General features: G+C 40.3%; 1 protein-coding gene across 4 annotated transcripts; it reads right to left on the bottom strand.

The window, feature by feature from the left end:
- Positions 1 to 269: 269 nt before the first annotated feature.
- Positions 270 to 18,191, bottom strand: COLEC11 (collectin sub-family member 11). 4 transcript variants are annotated; one of them, XM_008944020.1, is made up of 6 exons: positions 18,057 to 18,191; positions 12,199 to 12,270; positions 2,883 to 2,954; positions 2,204 to 2,257; positions 853 to 948; positions 270 to 699 (listed from the first exon to the last, which is right to left on the bottom strand). In XM_008944020.1, exons 1-6 carry the CDS (start codon positions 18,184 to 18,186, stop codon positions 308 to 310), a joined length of 816 nt encoding a protein of 271 aa, XP_008942268.1. In that variant the 5' UTR covers positions 18,187 to 18,191; the 3' UTR covers positions 270 to 307. The 4 variants fall into 4 exon arrangements, with proteins under 4 accessions (XP_008942268.1, XP_008942270.1, XP_008942269.1 ...); XM_008944022.1 differs by lacking the exon at positions 2,883 to 2,954 and having other exon boundaries at positions 308 to 699; positions 18,057 to 18,186; XM_008944021.1 differs by lacking the exon at positions 12,199 to 12,270 and having other exon boundaries at positions 308 to 699; positions 18,057 to 18,186.
- Positions 18,192 to 27,779: the final 9,588 nt, after the last annotated feature.

Below are 27,779 nucleotides of genomic sequence, written 5' to 3'. Positions count from 1 at the left end.
GTCAAACTCTGCCTTCCCTTATAGTCATGCAGTCACATTTGTTAACTGTTGTGAGGGCAGAATTTAGCCCCAAACCACATTTTTATCTAAATATATATCATTTTCCTACAGAAAAACCAAGTTATGTCTTATCACTGCTCTTCCCTTCTGAAGGGTAAATACTGATATTTGAAATACCTAAATTGTATTTACAGCTGTACAACACTGATGCCACACACTTGCAAAATATCACTTGTACTCCATGAACACGGGGCAACGTACAATCAGCTTAAAAACTTTCCTTAAGATAAAGAAAGAGCAGACAAGCTTACACATTTTCTTTGTCAAACTCACACACGAAATACATGGTAATGTGACATGCGACATCATTCCACCCTCCCGATGCCACCATCTCCACACAGTCCTCCTCGTCATAAGCGTTGTTGGGCTCTCCACTGCGCCACTTGTTGAAGGTCTGCATGGGCGATCGGTCAGAATAGACAAAATTTCCCTCTTTCTCTAGGTCATTAATCCCAATGAACACTCTGGTGAGCCCGGCTTGGTTGATGTACGAGGCGATCAGGTTGTTGGCAGTCTCGTCCTTGGGCATGCTCAGCGTCCCTCCCCTTCCGTGGCAGTAGAGCTGGGCTTCCTTGTATCGCTTCTCCTCCTTCACCAGCAGGTAGATCTTATTATCTGTCTCACGCACACCAGCAACAGCTGCGGGGGAGGGCAGTGCTGAAAAGTGAGCACTCGCATTTCTATAAACCAAGTTACTGTACACCCCAAAATGGCTTCACAAATCAGATGTTGGATTACACCAGTAAAATGAGGCGACAAGAAAGGAAAGCACTTACATAAAGTCAAACCTACCATTTTTTATGAATTTTAGTTCTGTTGTCAGCTGGGCCACTTGGATATCCATTTCACCAATAGCCTTCCTTAGCTGGCTGCACTCACAGGGGATGCCTGTGAAATGATGAAGATACACCAAAATCAGAAAGCTCTCTAATTTCAATCATCGCCTAAAGAATTTTATGATAAGGCCCAGCCTGGCAGCCCTGGACAAAACAGACAGAAGCCTGGAGCCTTTGCTAGCCTGCACCATCAGACGGTTCTCACAGGTGTCAGAGAGATATTCCCCACCAAAAAAAAAAAAAAAGATACAGACTTTCATTTTTTTAAACTAAATACATTTGTCAAAATTTCCCATTTTGAATAAAATTCTTCCCTTCAGTCTTCTCCAAGGAGCACTTTTTTCATAGCAAAACTCTGCACACCACATCGTTCGCCTGTTCCTCACGAGAAAGATAACACAGCAGATCCAAAAGGCTAACGTTCCAACCACATAATGCACATAATTACCTGCAAAATGTAGTGCTGTACTTTTGAAAGTACTTCTTCCAATAAAATAAGACAATAGAAACCCATCTATTAACCCAAATTGATACTGGTTTGACAAAGATAATCTGAATGAGAATACTAAAAGGATCATTGTTACACCTATGTATGAGCTCAAATCTCAAAATGAGGATCAATTAGAGATTCCAGTTCTGCGTGTAATTATTCAAATCTGCATTTGACTACCCAATTACTCAGCTTAGGTGTCTAAATCAGTTTAAGAACAAGGTACTTACACTGCAAAACTGTTCTTGATGACTAGGTGACACATTATGTTCTCATGAGAAAACTAATTGGTGTACCTCTAGTGCACCCTGCCTGGAAGGGACAAATTTGGTAAAATCTGCATCTGCCGCTTTTGTAAGGCTTACACTTTTTATGCCAGGCTTTCACCTTTTTCTCTGGAAGATCTGTATTCCTTGTAATCTCCTGCTCCTTTAACAATAATCTATGGAGGGGTAGGAGTATGCACCCTGCTCCTTTCTGTTGGCTGAAAGCCAGAGTGGGATATGCAGAGGTGTCTCTTTGCACTGGTGATGCATGATATAGACCCTTGCACTTTAGTTCCCACTAGTCTTCTGGAGACATCACACCTCTGAAGAACTCTGAGACATTGTTTTGACAATTACACCACAAATCCAGCAACTACTTCAACTTCAATAATTTTAAATCATTTAGAAATATTACAGTGAAATATTACAATGCTCATACAAATATTTAATCTTTCATTATTTTCCCCAGTGTGTAAACAGACACGTATTTTTGGTGATGATGCATGCACTTCGTAAAATCCTTCACATACACAAGATGTGTCACGGATTACCTGGGTCACCATTAGGACCTGGTGGTCCTATGTCACCATTATCTCCTTTTTCACCTAAAGACATAAAAAAGAATATTCATTTAGGGCAGCACTTTACTATACAGTTCATTTAGCACTTGTTTGTTTTTTCCTCTAGTAATTCAGATGTGCAAGGTGGAAATATGCCCAAGCAAAAATAAAGATTTTTCTGTCCTAGTCATTCCACAACAAAGGCCAGCCAAAGCTATGAAACTTGAACGTAAAGAATATGTACCAGTATCTATTTCTCAACATTCATGAACTTCACAGAACTGGTAAGTTCAGATGCTGTAGAGGGAAAAGGGCTGGACAGGATACACTGGTGCCTAAATCTAGATTCATAATCTAGATACTTAAGTAAAGTATGCTAAAATACAGCGCATCTCCCACCTCCTTCTCTTAACTGTCCATACTTGTGTGACGGTGCACAACATTTTTTATTTAGGCTTAAGCCAGGATTCCCACCCTGTTTAAGGCTAAATATACTGCTGTCAGAGCAAAAGGTAACTGGCTGAGATCTCTGCCATCTGGCTGACCACAGTGTAAGAAACACCTTACTATGGTAAACTCTTGAGACTTGTTAACCAATTTTCAAGGCCTTTTCTCAAATGTAAATGATCACAGATTTTTCATCTGAAAGACAAACAAGAGCTAAGCATACCTTTTGAACCAATAGGACCAATTTTTCCATGCCGTCCCATGCTGCCTTTCTGTCCTTTGTCCCCCATTTCTCCTATGCGTAACAGAAAGACAAGAGACACAAGGTAGTAACAGAGTCTGATTCATTCAGATTCTAGCATGCTTGCAACATATGTTTTATCAAAGAGGAAAGCCATGCTATATGTCCAGTATTCATTGAATTCCAGAGGTCCAGCTCACTCCTTGTGAAGGACTTACACATAGGAACCCAGACAGTGATTTAATCTTTGAAAAACATCTGATATTAACAAGGCATGCAAGTGTAAATGAAAACAAGTCTTGTCTGAGAGCCACTGGAAAGGTTTTTGCAAACTTCTTCCAGATAATCATGCCAGAATTATGTTGAAAATGATGGGAGATTGCATTCAAACATGGATCAGTGGATTAAAACTATCATAGAGTTGAGAAGACCTAAAGGGTCTAAGCACAACTGATAGTTTCATCTAATACAGTAGTTCTACTGTAACAGAAGGCTGAATTTGGGCTTTATACAATATAAACACTATGGAAGCAGTCACATTCTCATTCTTTGCTCTTGCATTTGAGGATTACATTAGCAAATAATGATAATTAATGGAAATATTATATAGGCATACATATGTAATACACATAATTACAGACACATGCACATATCCACACAAAGTCTGGATCAAAACAGCAATGCTGAATATTACTAATTTCAAAGACTGTTCTACAGAATACTTCAAAGTCAAGTTGTAGCAAAGGAGCTGCTAAAAAATCATTTTCCTCAGCCTTGTGTTTACAAATAAAAGGCAACTATCCACATGTTAAGGTCAATTGAAATTGTCACCAAATCTTCATGAACAAGCCACTGACCCCTCTGTGTCCATGAGGCATACCCAGAAATCTAATATAAGACAGCTTGACTCACTTTCTTTGTCTGACTGTGACCTCTTTTCTATTAGACACTTTCCTGTGAGATGCAAAGTGACTATTAGAATGGCTTCAGGGCAAACAGATTTTGCACTAGAACAGGCAGTGTCTTTGCCATCACTTTCTTCACAACCAAGCTGAAGCACCATTATTAATAAAATGTGCACCACAGTCCAACTACTGATGTCATTGATCTGAGGTCCTCTAGAGCTCAAATAATAAAAACAGATAAAGCATCCCTGTTGCATCATACAGTTTTTTCTGGATGGTATTTCTCAAACATTATGAAAAATAATTATCTCAATGGTGTGAATCTAAGAGAAGAACTTTATCCTTGTGATAGCAAAGCCTTATTCAACCCCCTGTCAACAGAGCTCAGCTACAGTTGAAATTAATACCCACTAGTCACCTAATAGAGTAAATACAGCAGGCTTACACTTGACTGGAGTTTTTGGCTTAAACCAAGCTATTTATAGACAATAAACTTGACATAGTCTAAGCCTGTGAGACTATTATTTCTAAATGATACTTTGGTGCTGGTGTTGGTTTAGAGAGGATTCTCTGATTTGTTTTAGGGAGACTTTCTGAGACCTATGAAATCAATGAAAGTTCCTGCTGGAAGAATAGAAGTAATCCACCCAGCCAGCTGAAGATCTACTTTCTGGCAAAAAAAGCTTCACTTTCAGAATAGACTCTAGTTTGCCTTAAAGATGCAATCTGTTAGGCTGACTAGGTTGGAAAGGTACTGATGCTACCATTGGCTATTTATCCAATATATTTATCGTTGAAAATCTCTGAAGTATTTGCTTATAATGAGTTTATATAGTTGCTCTGAAAGTGACCTTTCTTGCTTTGGATGTTTATGAACTGGGATTACTGTAACAGATTGTCAGGTATTTGAATGCTTTCTCTCTTCAGGTTGCTATACCTGAAATTAAATGAACACAGATCTAATGCATAAATAAAAAGTAATATCTAAAATTACTTCCTTTCTTATAAATACTGTCCAGCAAATGAACAACTTCTCAGTAACAGCCAGTAAAAGCTGTGATCCTCTCAGAAGTAAAAGTGTGTTATATCAAACAATGAAGACATGCATTAAGTCTCCTGTGCTCATTAAAAGAACTGTTTGGATTTGGTTTTCTCTTACCGTGACTAACCCTGGCTTCTACTCCAGGGGCTTGCTTATTCTGCCTCTTCTGCAGAATAAATCACAAGGTTTCAGGAGAGACCCATCTGCCTTGAGGGTTTCAAAAGTTTTAATGCCTTTTGTAAAGTACTTTTTAGTGGCCCTATGACTGCCAAAAAGTACAGTCTAAAGAGTCTTAATGAAATCAGGAAGTGAGAGCTGGAAATAAATGAGGACAATGAAATTAAGTCTCCATAGACCAAAAGTAGGAAATCTAACAGAAAGTTTGAATGGAGACTATGAAGTAAGTCATCTGTCATTTCTCAGATGAAGGTGGTATACATTGGAACCAATTATAGAAGACTTAAAGGGTTTGGGAGGAATTGAAGAGAAGCAAACTCTGAATGATCTCTTTTGGTGGCCTTTTCAGGCCCACAAACAGAAGAAATGAAAAAAATGAGATGAATGGTGGGCTACACAACCAGTGGAAAAAATGATAGCTTTGGCTCTGTGCAACACTAAATGGAGATCTTCATTCAGCATGGTCAGTCTCTTCAGACAGGATTAATTGGAACAGACAAGAAGATAGAAAGCTACTTAAAGAAAAAAAAAAAAAAAAGGTGTCAAAAGAAACCCAGCAGAAACACAAATTCACCGTGTCACTAACAAATTGATCTGCATTGTGTCAAAGGGAACAGAGCAGTAGTTTACTTCCCAAACTTAAGGATTTGAAGACAAATCAGATAGAAATTCTTCAAGATTTGACATAGCAGACATCACAGGCACCTACCTAACAACGAAAGTAGGAGTGTATCAAACCACACCAAAGGCCTCTTGACTCTAGTGCCATCTTTGACAGCAATCTTTAAAGGATAATTCAGAAAAGAACGTGAGCTATAGACCAATGTCTTGCCCCTAGTGCACTTCCTTAGTCTTACAGCAGTCAGTATTCCCCATGAAAATATTTAGCCTGACTTGAATGAGAATGTTATTTTTAAAGGATATAATGATGTTATGGCATGGTAGTAATCTACATTCAGGACACTTAACTTTGTAAAACTACAGGTAACTGGGAATCAGAAAATTCTGAATAGACCAATAGACTACAATACTGCTTTTCACCAAATTATCTGAACCATCCACAGCACTGATTGGCTAGGGAACAGTGGTTCCAGCACAGTTACACCTTATGTGAACAAACAGTGGACAATCCTGGGTGTCATTTTACGTAGTTGGGGTAAATAAAGTTCACCCAGCAGCAGCCACCTGAAAGTCAGGTTTTTAGTGTAAGCTATTTATCTAAGCTCCCTCAGCAGCTCCCTCGTATTTTCTATATGGAGAAATAAACAACTCTTAGTGTTGACCTATCCCTCACACATTAGATAGATACCTTTAAAAACTTTGCTTAACAAATACAAAAAATAAAAGGGGAAATTATTATCAATTCACACTGACTAGACATTAGAAAGGCTAGGAAAATTTGCAAAGTAAAATACAGACAGTAACAAAAAAATTAATCTAAGAAGGCAGCAGAAAATTTAAGGATTTCAAAGTCCATTCAAAACAGAAGAAATGGAAATCATATGGTCCATTCCTGAATGAGGGAGTTTATAGTCAAAGACACACAGACATGAATAACTGCCCTTACAAAACACATACCTTGCCAGAAATATGTTAACAACATTATACCAAGCTTGTTTGGACCAGTGGCCTCTCTAGCCCAAGATTTTGATTCCCACAGTGGCAGCAGAAGGTGCCATACAGGGGCACCACACAACCCCAGCCACCATCTGTAGTCCACTGCAGATGGAGTTCCCGGATCAGTCCCTCCACAGTTTTAGGGAGTGCCTCCTAGTTCAGGCGTGATGGGATTCTGCAGCCTCAATCATATCTTCCTCAGACCACTCTGTATGGATGCTGGAGTCTCAACCTGTCCAGTTTCTCCTTATGAGGTAGCTCCTCCACCTTCTTCACGTTTCTGGTGCCCCTCTCTAACTTCTCACGTCCTTCTTGAGAGACAGAGGTCAGAACCACACTTGTTACTTAAGACAGTGCATGTCGAGCTTTTATTCAGAGCGAAACCAGCTTCAAAAACAAGTTTCCTGCTTTGTCCTCAGTATCTTCTCTGAGGATGGGCAGTGTTTTGTTGGCTTTGGGGCTGCTTCTAATGATGTCAGAGCAGTTCTTAAGTTTTAAGAGACAGTTCTGGGTTTTGGCACCATGTAGGTAGAATTACATTATGCATCCCTGGGCAATATATTTATTTACACTGAATACCATCTGCTATCTGTTTGCCCACTCAGTTTAGCACAAATTTTTCTCAAAATCCTATTGAGTTCATGTGGAACTAAAAGACAGTTTTGAACCAGATACCCACTTTATGAATCCACAACTGTCAATGTCAGGACTTTTATAGGGAATCCTGTCTGTCACACTCCTTAGTGAGCAATAAATTCACGCAAAAGTTGACTCAGAAACAGAAAAGATTGATTGATTACATATTAATGAGCAATCAGTAATACTAAAATATAAATTAAGACGTTATTACCTCTCTTTAGAATTTGATTATACAAATGACTGAGCACTCTGGCTCCAATCCAGTTAAATTAATGAGTCTTCTTGCATAATAAGGAGGCTATGTCTGGACTTGTAAACTAAATGCCTGGGTCTGTTCCCTGGCAGTGAGAGCCAGGTGTCCAAGAATGGTACACCCTACAAGATCAAATTGTCTTACCCTTCAACCCAAGATGCACGCTGCTTATTGTGTCAGCTCCCAAAACGTGCCCAAGAATTGCCTGTGAAAGTGTTAGCTGGTGAAAGCAAAAATCACCACGCTAACACTGCGAAGGAAGAGGCTGTTGAGTTACAAGCCTAGGAATAGTATGTGACTCTGCTTCACACACCATTACAATTAAGTATAAATGAAGTACAATGTATAAAGGTTGAAATTAAAATAATAAAATAACATATATTTGCAAATGGTTACAGCTCTAAGAAAAACAAAGTGTCTTGAATAACACATTTTTAATGTGCTTTTCCTTTGCTTATGCATTCCAAGAGCAAATTCACCCCCTACTCTTTATTTTGATTGCCATAAGCAGAATCCATGCTATTCTAGGAATATTGACAATATTGTATTGTTATTGAAATACCCGTGTGGAAGGTTTATATACATTCCATGTGTGTATACATGGAAGTTATGGCCTCACAGATTGGACCATGACTCTGCTAGTTGAGTTCACTCCCGGCACAGGAGTGTCCAATACAGCAGTCAGTGCAACTGGGGAAAGTTACATCTATTATCTTCACATCCCAAAACTTGCACTGCAGTACATGCTGCGTTCACCCAAATCACCCATTGTACTTGATCCAGTGCTTTATACTTTACATAAGGCCTACACAGTTTTATATTCTGCTGACATGCTATGCATCATAATTGACCTATACAATTAATTAAAAGCAATGAGGAAAGTAAGTGGAATTTAACCTTAATCAGTGCCCAAAGACACCAGAATGTCTGATGTCACCCTGAAACACCAGGACACTCAGAACCAGATTTATTTCAGGTAAGCATGAGAAAGTTTTAATGACCAGTTTCTGAACTACCAAAATCTGAAAACATCATGAGGAAAGAATATGATAAAAACATTTTCAGCACTTTCTAATCCTGAGGTGTTCACATAAGGTAATTTTTTTTTTAAGTTATTTCTTCACTGATTATTATATACCTAAGGAGTTAAAAGAAACTAAGCACATTTTCTTAGGATGAACTTGCTCGAGAAATGAAAGAAAGAAATGGGAAAGAAAAAAAAAATTACTGTGAATCTGGTAATGTAAATCAGTGCCAAAAGTAGAAAACTCTACAAATCTTGCAGGATTACAGTCTCTCCCTCATGTAAACCATCACTTACTGAAATAGCAAAAATATACTATGAAATTTGGCAGTTGCCCTCAGTAAGAGGAGTCAAATATTAGCCCAATAAGACAATTACTAACTTCAGTAAAAATACAGAGGGTCGAACATGTGTTAACAGAGCAACTGCAGTTTAACAGATTACTGCACAGAAACAGGGTTGCTGTGATCATCACAGTCCCAAGCTTTACACCATCTGAGATTTTAAAGTACTTGGCCAGCACTTTAAAGGACACCAGTGGTGTATGCCCATCAACAGATCAGAAACAGAGCAAAAAAGCAAAGCCAATAGCAGGTCAGGAACGCATATTAGATAACCTGTCCGGAAAAAAGGTGACAAACCGCTTATTTCTGAGAACACCATTGTGAACAAATTATCAGCTTCCAAACGATGCTCAGCTCTTACCACTCTATAAATCAGATCAACAGCCAGCTATGAAAAAGACATCAGTGTGCTGGATATTTCAGTGATAGTGGCTCACATGATTTTTCCCAAGAATCTCGCTATATTTTGGTTTTGCTCCAAGTTTCAGCTTCTGGATAACATATGGGAAAACCCTTGGACTGATGGAAGAGAATGCACAATTGAGTCACTCTCATTCAGCTTGAGTGTCTAGAAAAGTATTTGTGCATGAGCTTAACTTCAGGTCTGGGCACTACACGCTGTCTCTGGATGTTAGCCAGAGACTGAAAGGTCAGGAGACTGGAAGGTTTCTCTAGGTCAAGGCTGGATATCCTTCTGTGTCCTTTCCACACAGTAGTAATTCCATCTGTGGAGTCTGTTTGCTTATCCAGTCAACATTTCAGAAAATACACTGGATATTGTGATGAAATTTGGCACCATATTGTCCAAACTCATTTTAAGGTAGCTTCTTCTTTGAAGAAGCATTTGTAGAAAAGAGTTGATGAAGATAAATACCTACAAAATGTACAGCATTAAAGAAAAGATTAGTTAAGTAGAATTAATTTTTAACTGGTTTGTAAAAGAAATTTATTTTTTTATAAAATAATTATATAATTTAATTTTTTGTTTTAAATTAAATTTTAAGCTTGTTTGTAAAAATTTCTTATTATGCTAAAATAAAACTGTTTACCAAATATTCCAAGGACATACATACAGCAAGTCAGATCTAGATGCAGAAAGGAAAGCAGAAAAGATACGTTGCTACAGAAATAATAAGAAATTTTGCCTGTAAGTATGTTTTCTTGCAGTGAATTTTCACTATGGTGTTTCCTCTTTCCGTCTCACCAGAATTTTTTACTTTTGGACGTATGGAAAAATGAAAAATTATAATTGTTATAAGAGTTAATCAAGCATTCCTTACGAGAATTATTTTCCAAATAAATGAAATTTTGCAGTATAAGAAATATATATACATGAAATGTTACATCATGAATTGGTCTGACTGAAAAAGAGTACTTCCACATTTCAGATGGTCCAAAACATTTTAACTGATTCAACAAAATGCGAAGCTAGAGAAACATAAAGAAACAGCACAATGGGAGATGCCCTCGTGTTCCCCATGAGAAAGCAGTATGACCAGGTGCCCATCTCAAACACTTGTACAAAAATGATCACAGTCTCAGAAACAAACAGGAGGAACTGAGAGCCCATTTAATGACATCAGTCACCCAGGTATGATGGGACAGCCAGAATAACAGGAATGCTGCAGTGAATGGATATTGGCTCTTCAGGACGGACAGGCAGAGAAGATAAGGCAAGGGTTATGCTCTGCATAGTGGGCACCTTGAATGCATGGAGTTTTACTTCCTAACAGGTGACTGGTCTGTTGAAGCATCTAGGTCAGATTCAGAGGAGAGGACAGCAAGAGGGACGTCATGGTGGGCATTTGTTACAGACTGTCTTGTCAAGAAGTGGGACAGGATATGAAGAGTCCTTTTAGCTGTAAGAAGCTCTGTAATTGGAGACTAGCTACTTCAGCATCTTCTGAGAGAGGAACAATCAATCCAGAAAGTGCATCAATCACTTAACCCAGACACTGGGTTTCCAGCTAGAGATGGGTAGTCTCCTAGCCCTGTTATTCAGATGTCCTCTGTGGATATGATATTCAACAGCAGCCTTGGTTGCAGTGATCACGATTGGCATTATGAGATGACAGCTTTCAAGATTCTGAGGAAACTGAGGAAGGCATGCAGCAAGATAAAAGCCCTGGACCTCTGGACTTTAGCTTTACAAAAGTAATAAGACAGAATTTCCTGCAAGACAGAAATGCCAAGTTTCTCTCAGCTGTATAACTGAGCACTATTGAGTACCATTACTCTCCAAATACTTTTGAAGTACAATGCAAATGGCATTACCATCATCTTTCCATAAATAGCACTGATCTGTGATCAAAAAAACTTGGAATCATTCATTGACTTCTCTGCCTATATGGCTTACTGCCTTCCCTCAATGGTTTTAATTAAGGTACTGTGCATGTTCACATTTGCAAACGAAAGGAAACAAGAAAATTGAGCCTCATGGTTTTTTTCCCCTATGATCTAATATGAGGTTTTCATTTGCAGAAGGTAAATTATGAAGAAGACATTATGATGCCTTCCTTCACAGAGACCTTTCTGAAAAAATCAATATTTTTTTTTTTCCAAAATGAATGTTTTTGACCAGAAAACAATAGGTAGTATACAAATGGGTGCATATGGTTGTACTGGTTTTGGCCAGGATAGAGTTAAATTTCTTTATAGTAGCTAGTAGGAGGCTATATTTTGCTTTTGTGCTGAAAACAGCACTGATAATTGAGTGATATTCTGCTTCTCACCCCATCCCATCAGCAAGTAAGCTGAAGGTGCTCAGGAAGTTGAGAGGGGATGCAGCCAGGACAGGTGACCCTGTCTGACCAAAGGGATATCCCATACCATATGATGTCATGTTCAGCATATAAAGCTGGGGTAAGAAGAAGGAAAGGGGGAACATTGACAGTGATGGTGTTTGTCTTTGCAAGTAACCATTGCAGGTGGTGAAGCCCTGCTGTCCTGGAGATGGCTGAACATCCGCCTGCCGACAGGAAGCGGTGAATTAATTCCTTGTTTTATTTTGCTTGTGTGTACAACTTTCACTTTACCTATTAAACTGTCTCTGTCTCAAGTCATAAGTTTTCTCACCCTTCCGATTCTCTCCCGAGCCCACCGACTGGGACTGAGCGAGTGACTGGGTGAGGCCAAGCTCTCTACTGGGGTTAAAACACAACAACAGTATGTGAAAATGCCCAAAGCTGGTTTAGTCACCCAACAGAGGGAGAGGGGATCCCCATTATCATTGCCTCGCAAGAAAAGGCAGGATATGGTCAGGAAATACCTTCAAAACATCTTCTTTAACAAAGTTACCTTTTTCTCCTGGAGGCCCAACTCTGCCTGGACGACCTGGAGCACCTTTCTCCCCCTTTTCTCCAGCTTCCCCTGTTGATACAGAAGGAAACAAAAAAAACCAAAATTAAAGTAGGACTATTTTCTGCTGGTGGCAGTGCCAAGAGTGCCATTCTCCCCAGTGAAGATAAAATCCTACTATAACAAGAGGGGGGAAAAAAAAAATTAAAGCAAAAGCGATCTGACTTGGCTTTACTTGCTGCATGGAGGACAGTTTCCTGAAATTGGCACAGGCCCTGACAAAACCAAAGTTTATACATTACTGAATTCTCATACAATGGGTCTAGTTTTGTGGATGTTACTCATATTATCAACCTCCAAAAAGCCCAGCAGCACAATTCACTTAAGTAGAAGCTTCAGAATTAGGCTTCAACTTAGCACATAAACTTCTAGGTCTATGTTCACCAGAGACTTCCTGAGCATCTACTAAGGATATGCTTAAGTCTCAATTGAAAATGGCTTAATTATAACCTCAAATTAACAAAAAGGAAAAAATGTTTATGCCATTTAAGGAAGGCATTGCTTCATTCATCATTTAGAGGAACATTTTTAAGCATGAAAGAGTATCTCCTAATCTGTATTTTCAGTTATATACTGTGCCTTTTAATCTCTGTGGTATGGATCACTGTGCATTGTACTTACATGCACATGGCTCATGGCACATTATATTCAGCATATTTAAACATCAGCTTCTGTAAAGGTTTGCCTCCCTGGAAATTTGGGGCTGCTCAGCTTCTTTCATTCCCCACTACCATACTACTATTGTAGTTTGCTATTGACATAAAATTAAAATCTCTTAAACCAATAGAAGTTTAAAGAATTATTTAGAAAGCCACTTTTACCATAAGAAAATATTTATATCAAGGAGAAAAAAAGTTCAGTGGCTTCCACAGAAAAGAATTGCCAGGACCTAAAAGCAGAGCTAACACAACACACCTGATGCCCCAACACCATGCTTCTACAGAGAAGAGCGAGCATTAGCTGCTCTCCAGGAAGCTGAGTGGACCACCGCCCACCATAGCAGGGAACACAACAGTAGTCATGCACCCTTCAGGCTCTGCTCTTTGGCATAGCTGGCAGATGTGGTTCAGAGGGAGACATGTAAAAATAAGCCACAACATGGCACATTTCAAATATGCAGCCTCCAGCTCTCTCTCTCCTTATTGTAGACATAGGTAGCTATGAGCTGAACTCAGGCCTCCATCTGTTATATTTTCCTTCTTCAGCTGCCAACAGGCTCCAGACCATCTTCGTTGCCTTCAGACATGCAAAACTAGGCCATTCTCTGACCTTAATGAGGACAAACTTCACACAATCCCCAGTGAATACTACTGTTAGTAAGAAGCATACTATTATTTGGCACATTTAGGAACATCATTTTTTTTATTATCAGGTAACCAATAGACTTTGTATGATTGCCTTTCCCCCCTCAGGGCTGGTTAAGAGTTCTTTGCTTCCCAAAGATAAATCCTGACAATGACTTTTCCCTGCTCCCTGGAGGCTGAGAGCAGGCTATTACAGACTGTTGCTTTACATGTTCTTCAGAGTGAGAGCTGTGCATTAGGGATCAATAAAATAGATCACTCTGGCTTCAGGCCATTACACTTGCCTGCATTTATTCCTGTAATAAGATGACACTGCATTCCTCAGTGTGGGTGTTCAAGAAACTTTCCCTGGGAAGAGATTACACGCCACTACAGGCCCAGCTACAGACCACTCTGCATTTTCTGTCATCAGCTGTTTTAAACAGCAAGACCTTGGCCAAGAGGGACTGATCAGTGGTCCACTTCAGCTTTGCCATGTTTAAGTCCCTGCTTTTGCTGTATGTACCCAGAGCACTCAGCGAGCCAAGGAAGCAAAGCCTGTGTGCAGGTGTTGTGGGCAACAAAAGAGTTGTCTGTCAAGGAATTTCAATCAGTTTTATTTATCACAAATTAATGCTAACTTTTAACTTTTTATTCCTAAATTTAAAAAAAAAAATAAATAAATTACTTAGAGAAATACATCTCTGCACTCCCATTCTGGTCTCCAGCCCCTGTGCCACACGTTACACCCAACTCCTTTGGAGCAGGACCTTGGGATCAGTGCGTCATGGTCCCTACCCAGTTGTTCCAGTGTTGCTTCCTCTACCAGCCACCATCCCTTTGCGGTCATACCTCCTGCTGGGATGGCTCTATGCTCCAGCCCTACTGCACGAAGGAGAATCTTCTTCTTCAGCACAATACAGCCCTTGCACACACGAGGTGTGCCCACCAGTGCCCCACAGTGTGATGTCCCACACCCCCACAAGAAATTTAGCCCTGGTACTGACCTGAGCTGCAGTAGGATCACAGGTATCAGGCACAACCCTGACACTACTACAAGCTGCTTCTCCTGTCATCTCTGAGAGAGGTCTTTCATAATTCAGATGCTATATCTTACCACTGCTGTCAATTTTGTGAATTCCCTGGAACAAGTTTTGTCTCTGATTAGGTTTGCATCCCGCCTAGCTTGAGCTGTACCATCTATACTGTAATGAAAATCACATGCCAAATATTAACTACATAAGCTATTAAGCATTTCTTCTTAATTTTAATTAATTCTAATTAATTCTTCTTAACCTTCTTCCATTACTCATATTCCATTTGAGTAGATTCATCAAGTGTGAGTATAAAAAAATTTGGCTTATTTTATTTATGCAGCATCAACTCTTTTGTGTATTGTATGCTGTTGAGACTATTAAAATAATTCCTGATTTAGATTCTAGAAGGGAAACAAAAGAAAGTGGTAAACCAAGAATTTAAGAAATTAAGAATTTCAAGGATTGTTCCATGTTATTTTTCTCTCCATAGTAGTAGCAACTTCAATCTCATGAGCCTATCAAAAAGAACTAGACTTGAGGAAGAATATGAGTGAGCCATGTAGTGAGCCTTCATCATCCACCCCTTCTTCACACACAATACACTTTTCCCATTATTAATATTGTCAGCTTTCTAAAACACAGATCAGTCTGCTGTCTGGATTCTCAGAGCTCTGGTATTTTTCCCTTCCACATTTCATCTTACCCCTTTATACTGCTGAGGTTATCAAAAAAAAAAAAATAAAAAAATAAAAAAAAATCAGTCCATAAGACCTAAGCTGCTGACCTTAAAGTCATTTGTGCCTTTTTCTATTCTTGGTGTCTTTACTTGCTTTTTTCATCTTCCAGTTCCACCTCCATTCTCATCTCATCCCCCTTCTGATTCCCTCTTTTATTCTGTGGGTTCCTAATTGGCTTTGTGTCATTTTCTTATTTCTTTTTTTTATTTTTTCTTTTTTAGTTTCCAGTGTCTCCACTCAGTCTCATTCTTTGTGTCCTTCTTTTCTCTTTTGCCTTTATCTCTTGCTGATCTTCTAAAATTTCTCCACTCTGTTCCCTCACTTTTGAGTACTATTCCCTGGCATTTTTCTCCTCCATCACCCCATTTTGACTCCAGTTTTTGCATGACCTCTTAGGCTTAACCCTCTCGTCTCTTTTCCCTTTTACAGATCCCATTGTCTTCCTCATTTCTTCCACTTCTCTGTACCAATTTTTCCCAAATCCCAACAAGCTTGAGCCCAGCAGTGGTGCAGGGCTCCGTTCCTCTGTCATTGGAGATGTTGCCAGCAGCCCAGCAGAGGAGGAGATGGGGCAGATCTAAAAGCCACAGTGAGCAAATCCCATTGTGTGGGAGCCAAAATTTGGGCATGCAGCCACATATATGCTCTGTTAAAGGAAGCCTTGGCCACTGAAATGGGTTGGAGTTGTGCCAGTGGGGGACAGCAGCATCTCGTTACTAATTCTCTGAGCCAGTCCCCCTGACAGAGTAGCTGGAGCATTGATAGCTTTTTAGGGATTTCACATTAACTAAGGCTGTATCAGGCCATTTTGTGCTTCACTGAATTTGTACATCAATCTCTCTCACTTTTGCAAGGCTTATGCCTCATGAAGCAGAGTGAAATCATTAAGATGTGATGGTTTTCAGGCCCCTCTGTTGTTTCCTGGCTCAGGATTGCCTTCTGACAAAGGGCCAGGGTCCTCCACTGTTTGTACGTTTTAAAAAGCTCCACTACATATAACAATAACAAAAATCCTCACATAAAAATGGGAATCACAGGTGTTAATTTTGACTGATTACACAAATAATGAGACTAAGGCAAAGAAGTTACAAAGCTGTCAAAGCTTATCATCTTCTCTGAAGTGAAAAATCATTTCAAAGCTTCAGTCCCCAGTGCTGTGGAATCTGACGCTTAGACTTATCTTCCATGTAACTTTAGATAACACATATTTAACTTGATTGTATTATTTTCTGTGAGTCACATCAACAACACTATCTTTTGCCTGTTTCACAGCACATGTATCAACCAATGAAACAACTTTACTCAAACCTCAGCCAAAACCTCATCAGACCTGGATATAGTGTTCTAACTATAGTCTAACTAGAGCATCTGTACAAGGTGTGAACATTTTTAAGACTTCAAAGGATATTTACTGAAGTAAAATTAAAAAAAAAATACAGATTTTGGTTCAATTAAGGCATCCAAAGCTGCAATAAAATAACAAAAATAAACAAACAAAAAAACCAGCAGAGTTTTTTTGGTCCTGAAGCCAATTGGTCAAGCATATCCCTACAGCTCAACTCCAATAGAAGTCCCATTCCTGGGGACACATTCAAGATCAGGCTGAATGAAGCTCTGAGTAGGTTGATCTAATTGGAGACGTACCTGCTTATTGTGGGGGGGTTGGACTAGATGATGTTTGGAGGTCCCTTCCAGCCCAGACATTCTATGATTCTATGAATTCTCTTGCTTACAGCACAAGGCAGCCACATCAAAACTGGACAACGTCTGGAGAGGGCAATTTACACCAGTGCCAAACCTGTGGCCAGGCTGCACTCACAATTTAACTGTACGACCAATTGCAAGGCAGAACTGAGCCTTGCCCTCACCAATCAACCAGCAGGGAAACTGCCTGTAACCCTCACTATGGTCCTCAAGCAACTGGATAAAGCCCAGCAAGCTGGTGGTTTCATAGTGTTTTTTTGACCTTGGTTAACAGGTATTTCCCCATGCTCACAGGTGTTACACTCCTGTAGAGAGACCATAGTCGTCATAATGGGAACTACTGTTATTGACTAAACAAGGCTGAGATGTCACATCATAATAGATGATGTTGCTTTAAAATGTTAATTCTTCCTAGTTGTTGTACTATCTAAGGTACCTTTTTTTGCTATGAAAGGATCAATAATTTATCAGGCCACCTTTTGGAGGCAATAGTTTGGGGGTATATTTTGTAAAAATGTTGCTTTTGTCTACAGAAGCTATAGAAAAGCCAAAGAAAAACCAAACAAATTTTGTATTTCTTCTAAAAGGCACTTGAGAATTAAAAATCAAGGGAAGAAAATATAAGACTAGAATAGACAAAATACTTCCCATTACATTGCAAAATAATAATGAAAAACCTGCCCAGGTATCAATTAGAGCCTGATTTTACAGTCTTTGGGTATGTGTACAGCTCCTGAGTATAAACACAGAGAAAGCAGCCAGGCAGTGTATCAGGATAACAAGCACCACTGATCAGGAGCAAGTCTGGGAAACTTCAGCATGCATTCTCTGAACCGTGTCTATTTTAACAGACTTAAGTTCATCTTACCGACCTTATAACTCCATTTTTGAGAAGGCTACAAACAGGACAAATAAGAAGACAAATGAAAGGCACCTTTCTTTGTCTCTGTTAGACAGACCACTCTGTCAGTGGTACAAATGAGCCTGTTAGAAAGAAAGGATTAGTATTTGAATGATGGAGTAGGCTTCCACATTACCTTTGAGGCCTGGAACAAGAATCTGAACAGAGCAGGACTCCTCTGCAATATGTTGAGGATATCCAGACCTTAGCAGTGACAGGAAGGCAAGGCTAATTAGAGTCACCAAGAAAACCAGATCTCTCTTCATAATGAGCACTTACAGGTCACTGACTCCTAAACAGAAGAATGAATAAACAGTTATAAGAATTCCAAAGACTTTCACCAGTTTCTGAACATACGCAACATCCTACTACAAATATGATGTACTTTTCCATGCCATAACTCACTCAGCATGAGAAGAACGTGTGCAGGTCCTCCAAGCAGGTTGTATGTTCCACAGACAAACACAAAACAAACAGCAGGGCATTCAGCAGCTTGTTTGGGTGTTATAAGGGAGAAGATAAAGCTTAGAAGAAATTTAGTTAATAAGTAGGAGATTAAACAATGCTTATAATAGGCAATTCCATGTTCACGATTTCTCATTTGGAGGCAGGGATCCGGAAAGGTGCAATGAGAAAATACAGCAAACAGGCTTGCACTGAAAGATGTTAGTACTAAGCTGACACTTAGAGTGCATGCTGCTTTAAAAAGGCAATTCGGTAGACAATGAGACCAACCTAAAGCCCTGAAATTTTGCTTCCCGTCTACCTGAGCACTGAAATTATGCCCAGTAAATTTTCTGATACAATGGCCCTCATATAACTCACTGAGGGTGGAAAGCAGATAATATTTCACTATATCACACAATGAAGTTACATTAGAGTCTTTAATAAAACCTGAAAAGATTCACCTCTGAAACATACCCTTGTTTAAGTCTACAACTGAAATGGCTTGCCCGATATCTCTGTGAAGAGATGTCTCAGGAAACAACAGTACAGAAATGGAGTTTGTGTGAAAGGACCATCAAAAGCTGATATTTAGGAGTTCTGCAGAAATACCCTTTGGCAAAAGTGTTATTGATGTACTTCTGATATGTTTTTCCAGTCCTACTTTCACCAAGGCTCTGTAGTACACAAACAAGGTGAAAGTCATATCAGGGTTTCAAGAGAGTGCCTGTATATCATCTTTTATAGCCACCATACAGACGTGTGCATTTTACATCTAGAGCAAGATGATTGGACTGTATTACTCTTCACTCCTTTATGCCCTTCAAAAATAAGCCAGGTAGGATGAGGCGCAAGTATGGGCCCAGTATGTGGGCTGGTTTGTCCCAGCACGCTGGGGGCCTAGGAGGGTGGATCTGTTATTTTGGGGATGGACTGAAGGCATAACTGCCCTTCAGCAGAGACAGAGTAATAAAGAGCTTCTGGGTGAGAATGAGCAGATTTTGCCTCCCTCCTCATGTGGGGAGGACATGGCATGAGTTACATGAGAGGTTGCTCTACCTCACAATGCTCTTGCTATGCCATCTGACATATCTGACACCCCACTGGTGGGGCTGTACTGTGGAGCACCCCTCAGTTCTCACTGATGACCCTGATTTGGGGCACAGACTGGTGTATGCTGTGAGTCTTTTTTTGACCCAAATCTCTTCCCCAGCTTTACTTTCAAAGGAGAGAGAAATGCAGCAGGAGGACCTGCCTGAAAAAAAAAGGGGGGGGGTGTCTATGCTTGCACCTGGGAAGAGCTCCTGGGTCAAGGGATCTCAATACAGTCATGGTCTAATGGGCTACAGTGGGGCAGGAAACCCTAGGGAAAAATCACTGGTGCTGGACAATCCTCCCGTGGAGCCAGGGAGGAACAGTGACTACTTGGGGATTTTCACAGCCACCACATGCCATGCCCCTGTAGCAGGACAAGTGTGAACTACTTCATAGACACCTCTCTCAATCAGAAAGAAGACCCAGGGGAGTGTGGGCCAAAAAGAGGAAGCTTCCACTAAGCTGTAATGTAACAATTTTTTTTTTTCAAGGCCTCTATTTCAATTTCCTATTACCTTTCAGTTGCACACGACAATATACACAATCTTACTAGAGAAGCATTCTGTACCTTCACCAATACTCTAAGCAGACTAATAACATAATTTGCAAAGTCTCCTCTCACAGCTTAGGGTGCTGATTCTGGAGGGACAACATTCACTCACATACAGCTGCTTACAGTATCTTCTTTTCCCCCTCCAGAAGTGCTCGGTTCCCAAAATTTTGCTTATGCTACCACAACTAAGATGACTACAGTTCATATATACATGTCTGAATCAGCTTTAAAATACCTAGCTCGGGTATTGCTAGGAGAACAGAAACCCACAGAAGTACAGACCTTGGCTGCTCGAATATTTAGGCCACATTAAGTTTTGTCAGAATTGCAGCAACATCCCTCAAAGCTTCTCAAGAGTGTAGGCAAAACTGAATGTTGCCACCCAAGGATGAGGAACCAGAGCTGGTGGAGAAAGAACATCATAAAGGCAGACATAAAGAACAGCAATAGCTGGGTGGGAAAGGGGAAAGTAACAGAAATTGGGAGTTAAAGCTTCTACTGCCATGCAGAAGAGCCCAGCTGTCCAGGGCTCTGGCAGAAAAAAAGTGGCAGGAAAATATTTACTGTGTTGCTGTCCTCTGCTGTCCTGAGCTACTGACTTCTTTGCCTATGCACAGAGCCAGACAGAACTCTTAGAAACCAGGCTAGGCTACTGGCCACTTTACAGATATTTTCTAAGGTTATACAAATTATTTAGCTACAAACTTGATATAGTTTTGAAATATCAGCTCTCTGTGACAGCACTCTTCTCCCAAATATCCTCATGTGCATACCAAAAAAACTACTTCACATACATTAAGCTTGGGTCTCACCACGCCTCCCCAAAAGGCGATTCCTAATGCCAGGGAACAAGTACTGCATCTTGGTCTCCTCTGTGACCTAGAGAAGCTTATGGTACTCAAGTGGACGGTCCTGCCTCTTCTTGCCAAGTCTGTGATTCACAAGTCAGAAAGCAAAAGAGGGATCAACGAAAACTAGCCAAGAGGAAAGGTTGAGGAGAAGGGTGTTTGTCTAGATCTCACCTTCAAAGCCTTCTAGGACCAGTCTTGGCACTTGAATAGTTAGTGCTAGTAGACTGGAAAGTGAAGGGATCCAATTGTAATAGGGCACTTCAGGATCCAGAAGAAGAAAATCAGACAGAGAGGTTTTCAAGACAAGTGGTTCAGATACACAGCTGAAAGCCTGAAAATTAAGCAGTTTAAGCATGAGCACCCAGCAGGCTTGTTGATAACAATTACCAACAGACAAGTCAGAGAGAGGAATGAAATGCACTGAGACAGAAGGGACTGACATTAGTATGGTGCTCCAGCTTCTGCACTAGTGAATAAAAAGGCAGCATCACTTTCTCTGGTTGCATTTTTTGAGGTTTTAGATGCATCCAGACTACAACTGAAAGATAAAGTCTCCAGGTATGTTAAATCTTCCTTTGCAAGCTGCTACACAGCTCATGCACTGAGCAGCAGAGAACTGTCAGGGCTGCTTGGTGGTTCTACTCAGCAGTCAGTTACAAAGGATTTTCCAGGGAAAAAAAAACTCCAACAAAGCTTCATCTCATTCCCCACTGCCTTCTGCTGCAGAGCTTACTAACCTCAGAGACACAGAGGATTCACCTTACCCTACCTCGTGATAGCTTGACTTGCAGAGAAAATGGACTCGTTCTAGACAACTGAGCTTCTTCGTGTCAGTCAGGCCATAACACTTGGACCCATATGAATATTTGGGAAAATACCTTGATCTGAGAAGAGCCACTAACAGAGGAAATCTCCAAAGAGGCTGAAGATTAAATACTTTATAGAGTCTGCAGCTGTAGTAAAGGGGCACATTAACAGTAGAAATAAAATCAAAAGCACTTTGGATATCACTTTATCCACCTTTTCCTGCTTTAAAAAGAAACTTCTGCAGCTAAAATTGCCTTATATTACTCAAATAGGAGTTTGATCTCCAGGTATGTGCTACAGCAGTACCTTCATTTTAAAATCCTGGAAGATTCCTTGCCTTTCTGACCTTGAAGTCCTTTCAGATCCAGATTGTTAAAGGCATTTAGAAGACTAAACCTCACTGACATTGGTCCTCAGAAAAAGGTGCTAGCCTGTTTTTTCAAATACTATTTTAGCCCTGGTATTTGGATACCTTCAGTGCTGGTAACATCAATGTCAGAGAGAAACCTAGAGATAATCAGCACTTGTGAAAGTATGAATATTTTCTCACTGTCCATGCGGGGGTCCGGAGTCAAATTTTCAGCCATGGTGGTCATTAAATCAATGTCAGCTGAAAGTTTTGAAAAAGGAGGAAAAGGCAGCATTTATATAGCTCTTCCTTCAAAAGGAAAAAAGAAAAAAAAAATAAATCCACCTCTATTCCCATGATGAATGGAAACATGCTAACGCAACCAGCACAATAATTTCAAAATAACTTTTGAGACCTGTCAGCTTTAGGGAATCTGCCTCAGTTGCGAAGAGAGAAGAGGTTTATTAAGCCAGGCTTCAAGTGACAAGTCCTTGAGAGGTCATCAGAGAATCCCCAAGGCACCACAGGCTTGCTCAAAACTGCTGTGGGACCGGGCAGGCCAGCTGGCACCCAGAGCTCCCTGAGCTCCCCCGCTTCCCCCCCTGGCTGTGGATGGAAAGCTTGGAGACCACTTCAGCCAGCAAACGCCTCATGCATGAAGACCCTGTAACTGCCAGTGTCCCCACACCAGCCAGTGGCTTATTGCATGCCATTATTTTGGACCTAGAAGCAACAACACAGATGATCTGCCTAGTTGAATCCAAATAGCTGAGAAACACAGAAGGAAAATGATGCTCACTGACATTAATGCTCAGCCAGCCAACAGTTACAGAGTGGCTGTAATCTTCTGTGTAATCCTATGGACTCCTCTTTGAGTTGTTTTTATTTCACTATTACCGTGTTGTTTTCACTCTTACTATGGTTTTTGATTATTATTTTTAAAACTATACTTCATTCTCAGGGATCTCAGCTGATTTATCTATATGCTGAATTGAGTATGTTCCTGCTACAGACAGGCACGCAAACCTGCAAAGCCACAGTCACATTTCATGAGTGATTTTCCCAAGCAGGTTTGAGTCAACACTACAGACACCTCAACAGCTTTCAACAGTTTTCACGCCTCTGATTTTTCAAGTCCTCGCCATCCACATCCTGACACCTCCCAGAACTATCCGGCAGCCTGCATATCCTCAAAATGCTCAAAAAGCAGCCCCTGAGCTGCATCCTAACGGATGTAACTCATGCCCACAAAATCATGCCAGTGAAATGCCCAGCTGTGACACAGCTTTACACTATTTCAAACATTTTGAACAGAAAAAAGGAAAAAAAAAAAAAAAGCTTAAAAGAAAAAAAAAATTCAGTCCTAGTTCTACCAGGGTAACACCAGGGACCAGCAGAGAACAGGGCTATGTTTTCTGGCTTAAGAGGAGAGAGACAGAAGGTACAAGTCTCCAGCACTGTGCATGCAGGCTGCTTTTCACCCCTTGGCCTAAGGGCTGTGGATCACCCCCTGGAGAAGTTGTCTTTCACACTGGAGATGAAACCTGTGTCACTGAACTCTTCTTCCTCCATCATTGCCTTGCTGATTGTCCTAACCTACAGATGTTCTGTTTAGACATGCTTTTACTTCATCCAAGTGTTTTCTCGTTTGTCCTCCCAGCTCCCTGGTGCATTACCTTGGGTAATCAAGAGCTCATCTTTTAGCCAGAATATAAAAATCAGTATCAATGATGAAGCTGCTTAAACAATAGGTGATGGTTTTTGCAACATTGCAGCACTCTGAAGTTAAAATCTACTTATTGACTTAAAGGTTAAAGCAATAGGCTTAAAAACAAATCCTGAAATGTTAATATCGTAGCATTGCAAAAATGAGGAACAAAACCCCTGCGACCACGAAGGCTGTGAGATCTATGAAGCTTGGACTATCATAAAGCAGAGACATAACACATTTCAGATCCTGATGATGCTAAAGAACAGTGAGGTTTGCTACACAGGACAAAAGAGTGAGTCTAAGCTGATGGGAAGCCAACATTACCTAAAAACCTGATAGGAAGCATTGGTTACTCCCCAAAGTCTACTTAATTCTCTCAGTAGAGCTATTTCCTCAGCTGATGTTTGTGAGGTGTAAGGGACTATTAGTCCTGACTGTACAACTTAGGTGCCCTTGTCATACGTAGGAACAGAAGCCTCACTTTTCATCAGGAAGAATGTTTTTTTAAAATTGAGACATATTTCTTCCTGATGTAGTTCTGCTGAAGTCAATGAGTTCACGGCAGAATTAACTTACTGTTATCTGTACGGTAAATATAAAATCAGGGCTGCAGCAAGGGTGAGATGAAAATAGTGACAGAAAAGGGCCAGGAGGTTTTCAAAACCTATAGCTAGAGGGAGATGGGACCCAAGTGCCAAATCTCTCACGATATGTCTTTTTAGATGGTAGAGAATAACAGTCATGCAGGATTTTATCTTTGTGTAAAACCCTGGTCAGAGAGAACTAGAAATGCTAAATAAAATTTCTCCCACAATGTTTTAATTAAAGTGCCTACTAGATTACAAGATCTCTGCCATAGCCTTGTTTGAAGCCATAATAAACAGAAATAGTTTGTGATTTTGGGTGCCATCCAAATTCTGGCAGCAGAAGTTGGGATGTTTGTGCAATATTTAAGTACTTAATGCCCATTCAACCAGCTTATGCTTTCCAACACGTTCTTACCCTCCAAGTACTTAGAAGTTTTCCAGGTGGACCTGACAAAATCAAAGCAGCTTATGAGGCTAAAGGAAAAGTAAAGACCAGAGAAGAGACTTAGGATAGTTGTGGGAGAATCACAAAGCAAAAATGAAAAAAACAGAGAGGCCTGACCAGGGGAGAACGGCAGAGAAAGGACAGGAGAGATGCTATCATCCCAGAGTGCAAGTGGACAGGAGAAAGGTTTGGTTTGGGCTGCCCCAGCACCCTACCCCTCACTGAGGAGAACAAACACAAGAGAGCAGAAACAGCTTTTGTCCCCATTTTCTCACACATTAGATATGTGACAGCTACAATTAAAGAGTAAATGGCAGCCACCTGACTGCTGCCAAGTCCTTCCCAATACTGTAAGTATGACATCTGAAAAAGCGAACCTCGAAACAAGAGCCCAGCTGACATTAGGAGAATGTCTCTTTATCAGGACAACTTTGCTTAGGTGCAGTTCTTGAGCCAGCAGAAGTTAGAAGCAGACCCTTGGGTGGGATTTAACCATTCTGGCTTAGTCTGAGAAAAGCACTCTGAGCTTCCTGTATGATCAAGTCAGAGACAGGCACCTTAGCATGGGGATTCATTTCATCCTCAAACAGGACAGATAATTGACTCGGAAGGTACCTATTTATTGCCCAGTATGACTACCTTGGCCTTGTAGGTATGTAAAATTAGGTGAGAGGAGTCCCACCATTGCTAATTAGCTAAGCCAATCTATGGGAGGGCTAAAGGCAGCCTGGCTCCCCCACTGCAGTCCCACACTATCCTCCCCTTCTCTCTACTGTCACCAACCACCAGCTGATCCCATCGTGAGCTAGCACAGGCTGCTATGCCAGCAGAAAGCTATTCTTCTTTTTGTAATGTTATTTTTCAGTTGATTTAGCTCCTTGGTTCCCGGTGAGGCTAGAATGGCCATCATTCCTGTGAAAAATGTTGCCAGCCAGGGAAAGAAATGCCCTTGGCAGCAACTGAGATGGCCTTCAGTGTGTTACAAAACTGTGTCCTTGCATGCCAGCAGCATGCAGAAAACAGAAAGATGCATAAGTGAAAGAATTAAAGGGACTAAATTCACCAGAATAAAACACCCAGCACATAATTAGAGTGGGAATATTTTAAAAGGAGGAAAGATATGGCAAAGTACCAGGCTGCAATGGAAAATAATATTCAGCAAAAGATACAGAGCATAGGAGATATAACAACTTGAGGCATTTTGCAAAAGCATGCAAACCACCAAGAGTCATGGAAATGATCCAAGAGTGTTATCCTCAAATGACAAGGACATACTTCTCGGAATGATATACTCAATATAATAAAACACCATGGTACGTAAACACACACGATCGAAATCTTGCATTTGAACTGGGGCAGTGTCAATGCAATTTCAATGAAAGGTTATTTTTTATTCTCAGGCTGGGCATCTGCAGAGATGAAATAACACTCTACATGTGATCCTATGCTAAAACTTTCATATTAGCTCCCAGGAGCCTGGGAAAAGGAGGGAAATAAGATACATTGGTGACACAAAGACCAACAATACCTGCAGTAAATAGGTCAAGCCTCAACATAAAAGAAAAATGAAAAACATCAGAGCAAAAAGCAAGCCTCACAGGAAATACAGTCACATATCTTCACTGGAAAAGCGAAGGGTGAATTTGATGGCAACAATATTATTCAATGTTCTTGCACTCTTAGAGCTCTGAAACACCTTTCCAAGTGCAGATGAGGAAAAGAAGGCAAAAAGAAGGGGAACCTACCAAATGACTCCCCAGATTAAAGAACAAATATATGACTGGCACATAGAAATGGCTGTAGAAATAAAACACGGTGGAAAAAGCCATGCCTCTATGGGTCTGATGTGACTTAGTAAAAACACACAAAAACATACCAAATTCCTCCAGATGACTAGATATTAATTAAGTTCTCAGAAGCCAAAGCGTTCTTGTGCTTTTATGCTACAGTGGATTTTCACTGATCAGTCTATCAAGTCTTGATCCTACTTATATCAAGTCTTGATCTTACTTATAAGGTATGCCAAATGGAACCCAGCTAGAAGTATCTTTTCCAGTGGCAAAACATTTCCCAAAGCAGTGGGCAAATGCACCACAACACATGCATTCAAAATCCTTTGCACTGGTTTACAAATATTTTTTTTTAAACTGAGAAAGAGTATCAGTGGGTGCAGGCAGGTATGAGATGATTTTGACAATCTCATCTCATTTTGAAAAGGAAATGTGAATTCAGAAAGAAGCAGATAATATGTGTAGAACATTATCTGCAACCAAGGTTTTTTTTCTGAATTCATATAAATGGAAGGTGTTACTTCCCTTATCCATATAACACAATGCTTCTGCTACCAAGAGATTCTTTAGGATGACAGTTACCTTTGGGTAGAACTGTTATGACCAGAACCATTAACAAAGGCACCTGAAAGACTCTGGCACCAAGTGCCAACAGATTTGTTTTACATGGAAGGACACACACCCATTGTTGTAGCTGATGTAACAACTTACCTGGGTGTATCAAGTTGGGGTTGCTTACACAAGCTTCACACATGTCATTCAAAAACTGAACTCAGGATTTGCAGAGCATGAGATACTCAGCTGGTCTCTTTTCATATGAGCGGGTTTCAAGTTGACTAAAACTGCCCAAGCACCTACAGAGAGCACTCTTTTTCAACAGTCTAACAAGTTTCCATGATACCTATGGTACTCTGGAAGTAGATGTGGCAGTGGGCACAGCAGTCTGTGTAAAAATCAATGGCCATTTAGAGCACTTCTGATATATAACCTATTTAACCTATCTCCACAAAACTTGTGAAGATAATACAGTTGCCTCCATGTATGATACACAGACAGTTTAAACTTAAATAGTTCAACCTGAATAATTCTGGAGACATTATACACAAGACACAAAGATATTCGGAAAACAGTAGAAATTCTTACATTCTACCTAAGGGGGAGGAGATCACAAGGACTTCTTCAGACAAATCAGGTTCCTCCTTGCTATCGCCTCAACAAAACAACACA

This window comes from Merops nubicus, unplaced genomic scaffold, assembly GCF_000691845.1.
Source record: "Merops nubicus isolate BGI_N331 unplaced genomic scaffold, ASM69184v1 scaffold20697, whole genome shotgun sequence".
Classification (NCBI taxonomy): domain Eukaryota; kingdom Metazoa; phylum Chordata; class Aves; order Coraciiformes; family Meropidae; genus Merops; species Merops nubicus.
This window is presented reverse-complemented; position numbering and strand designations above follow the sequence as displayed.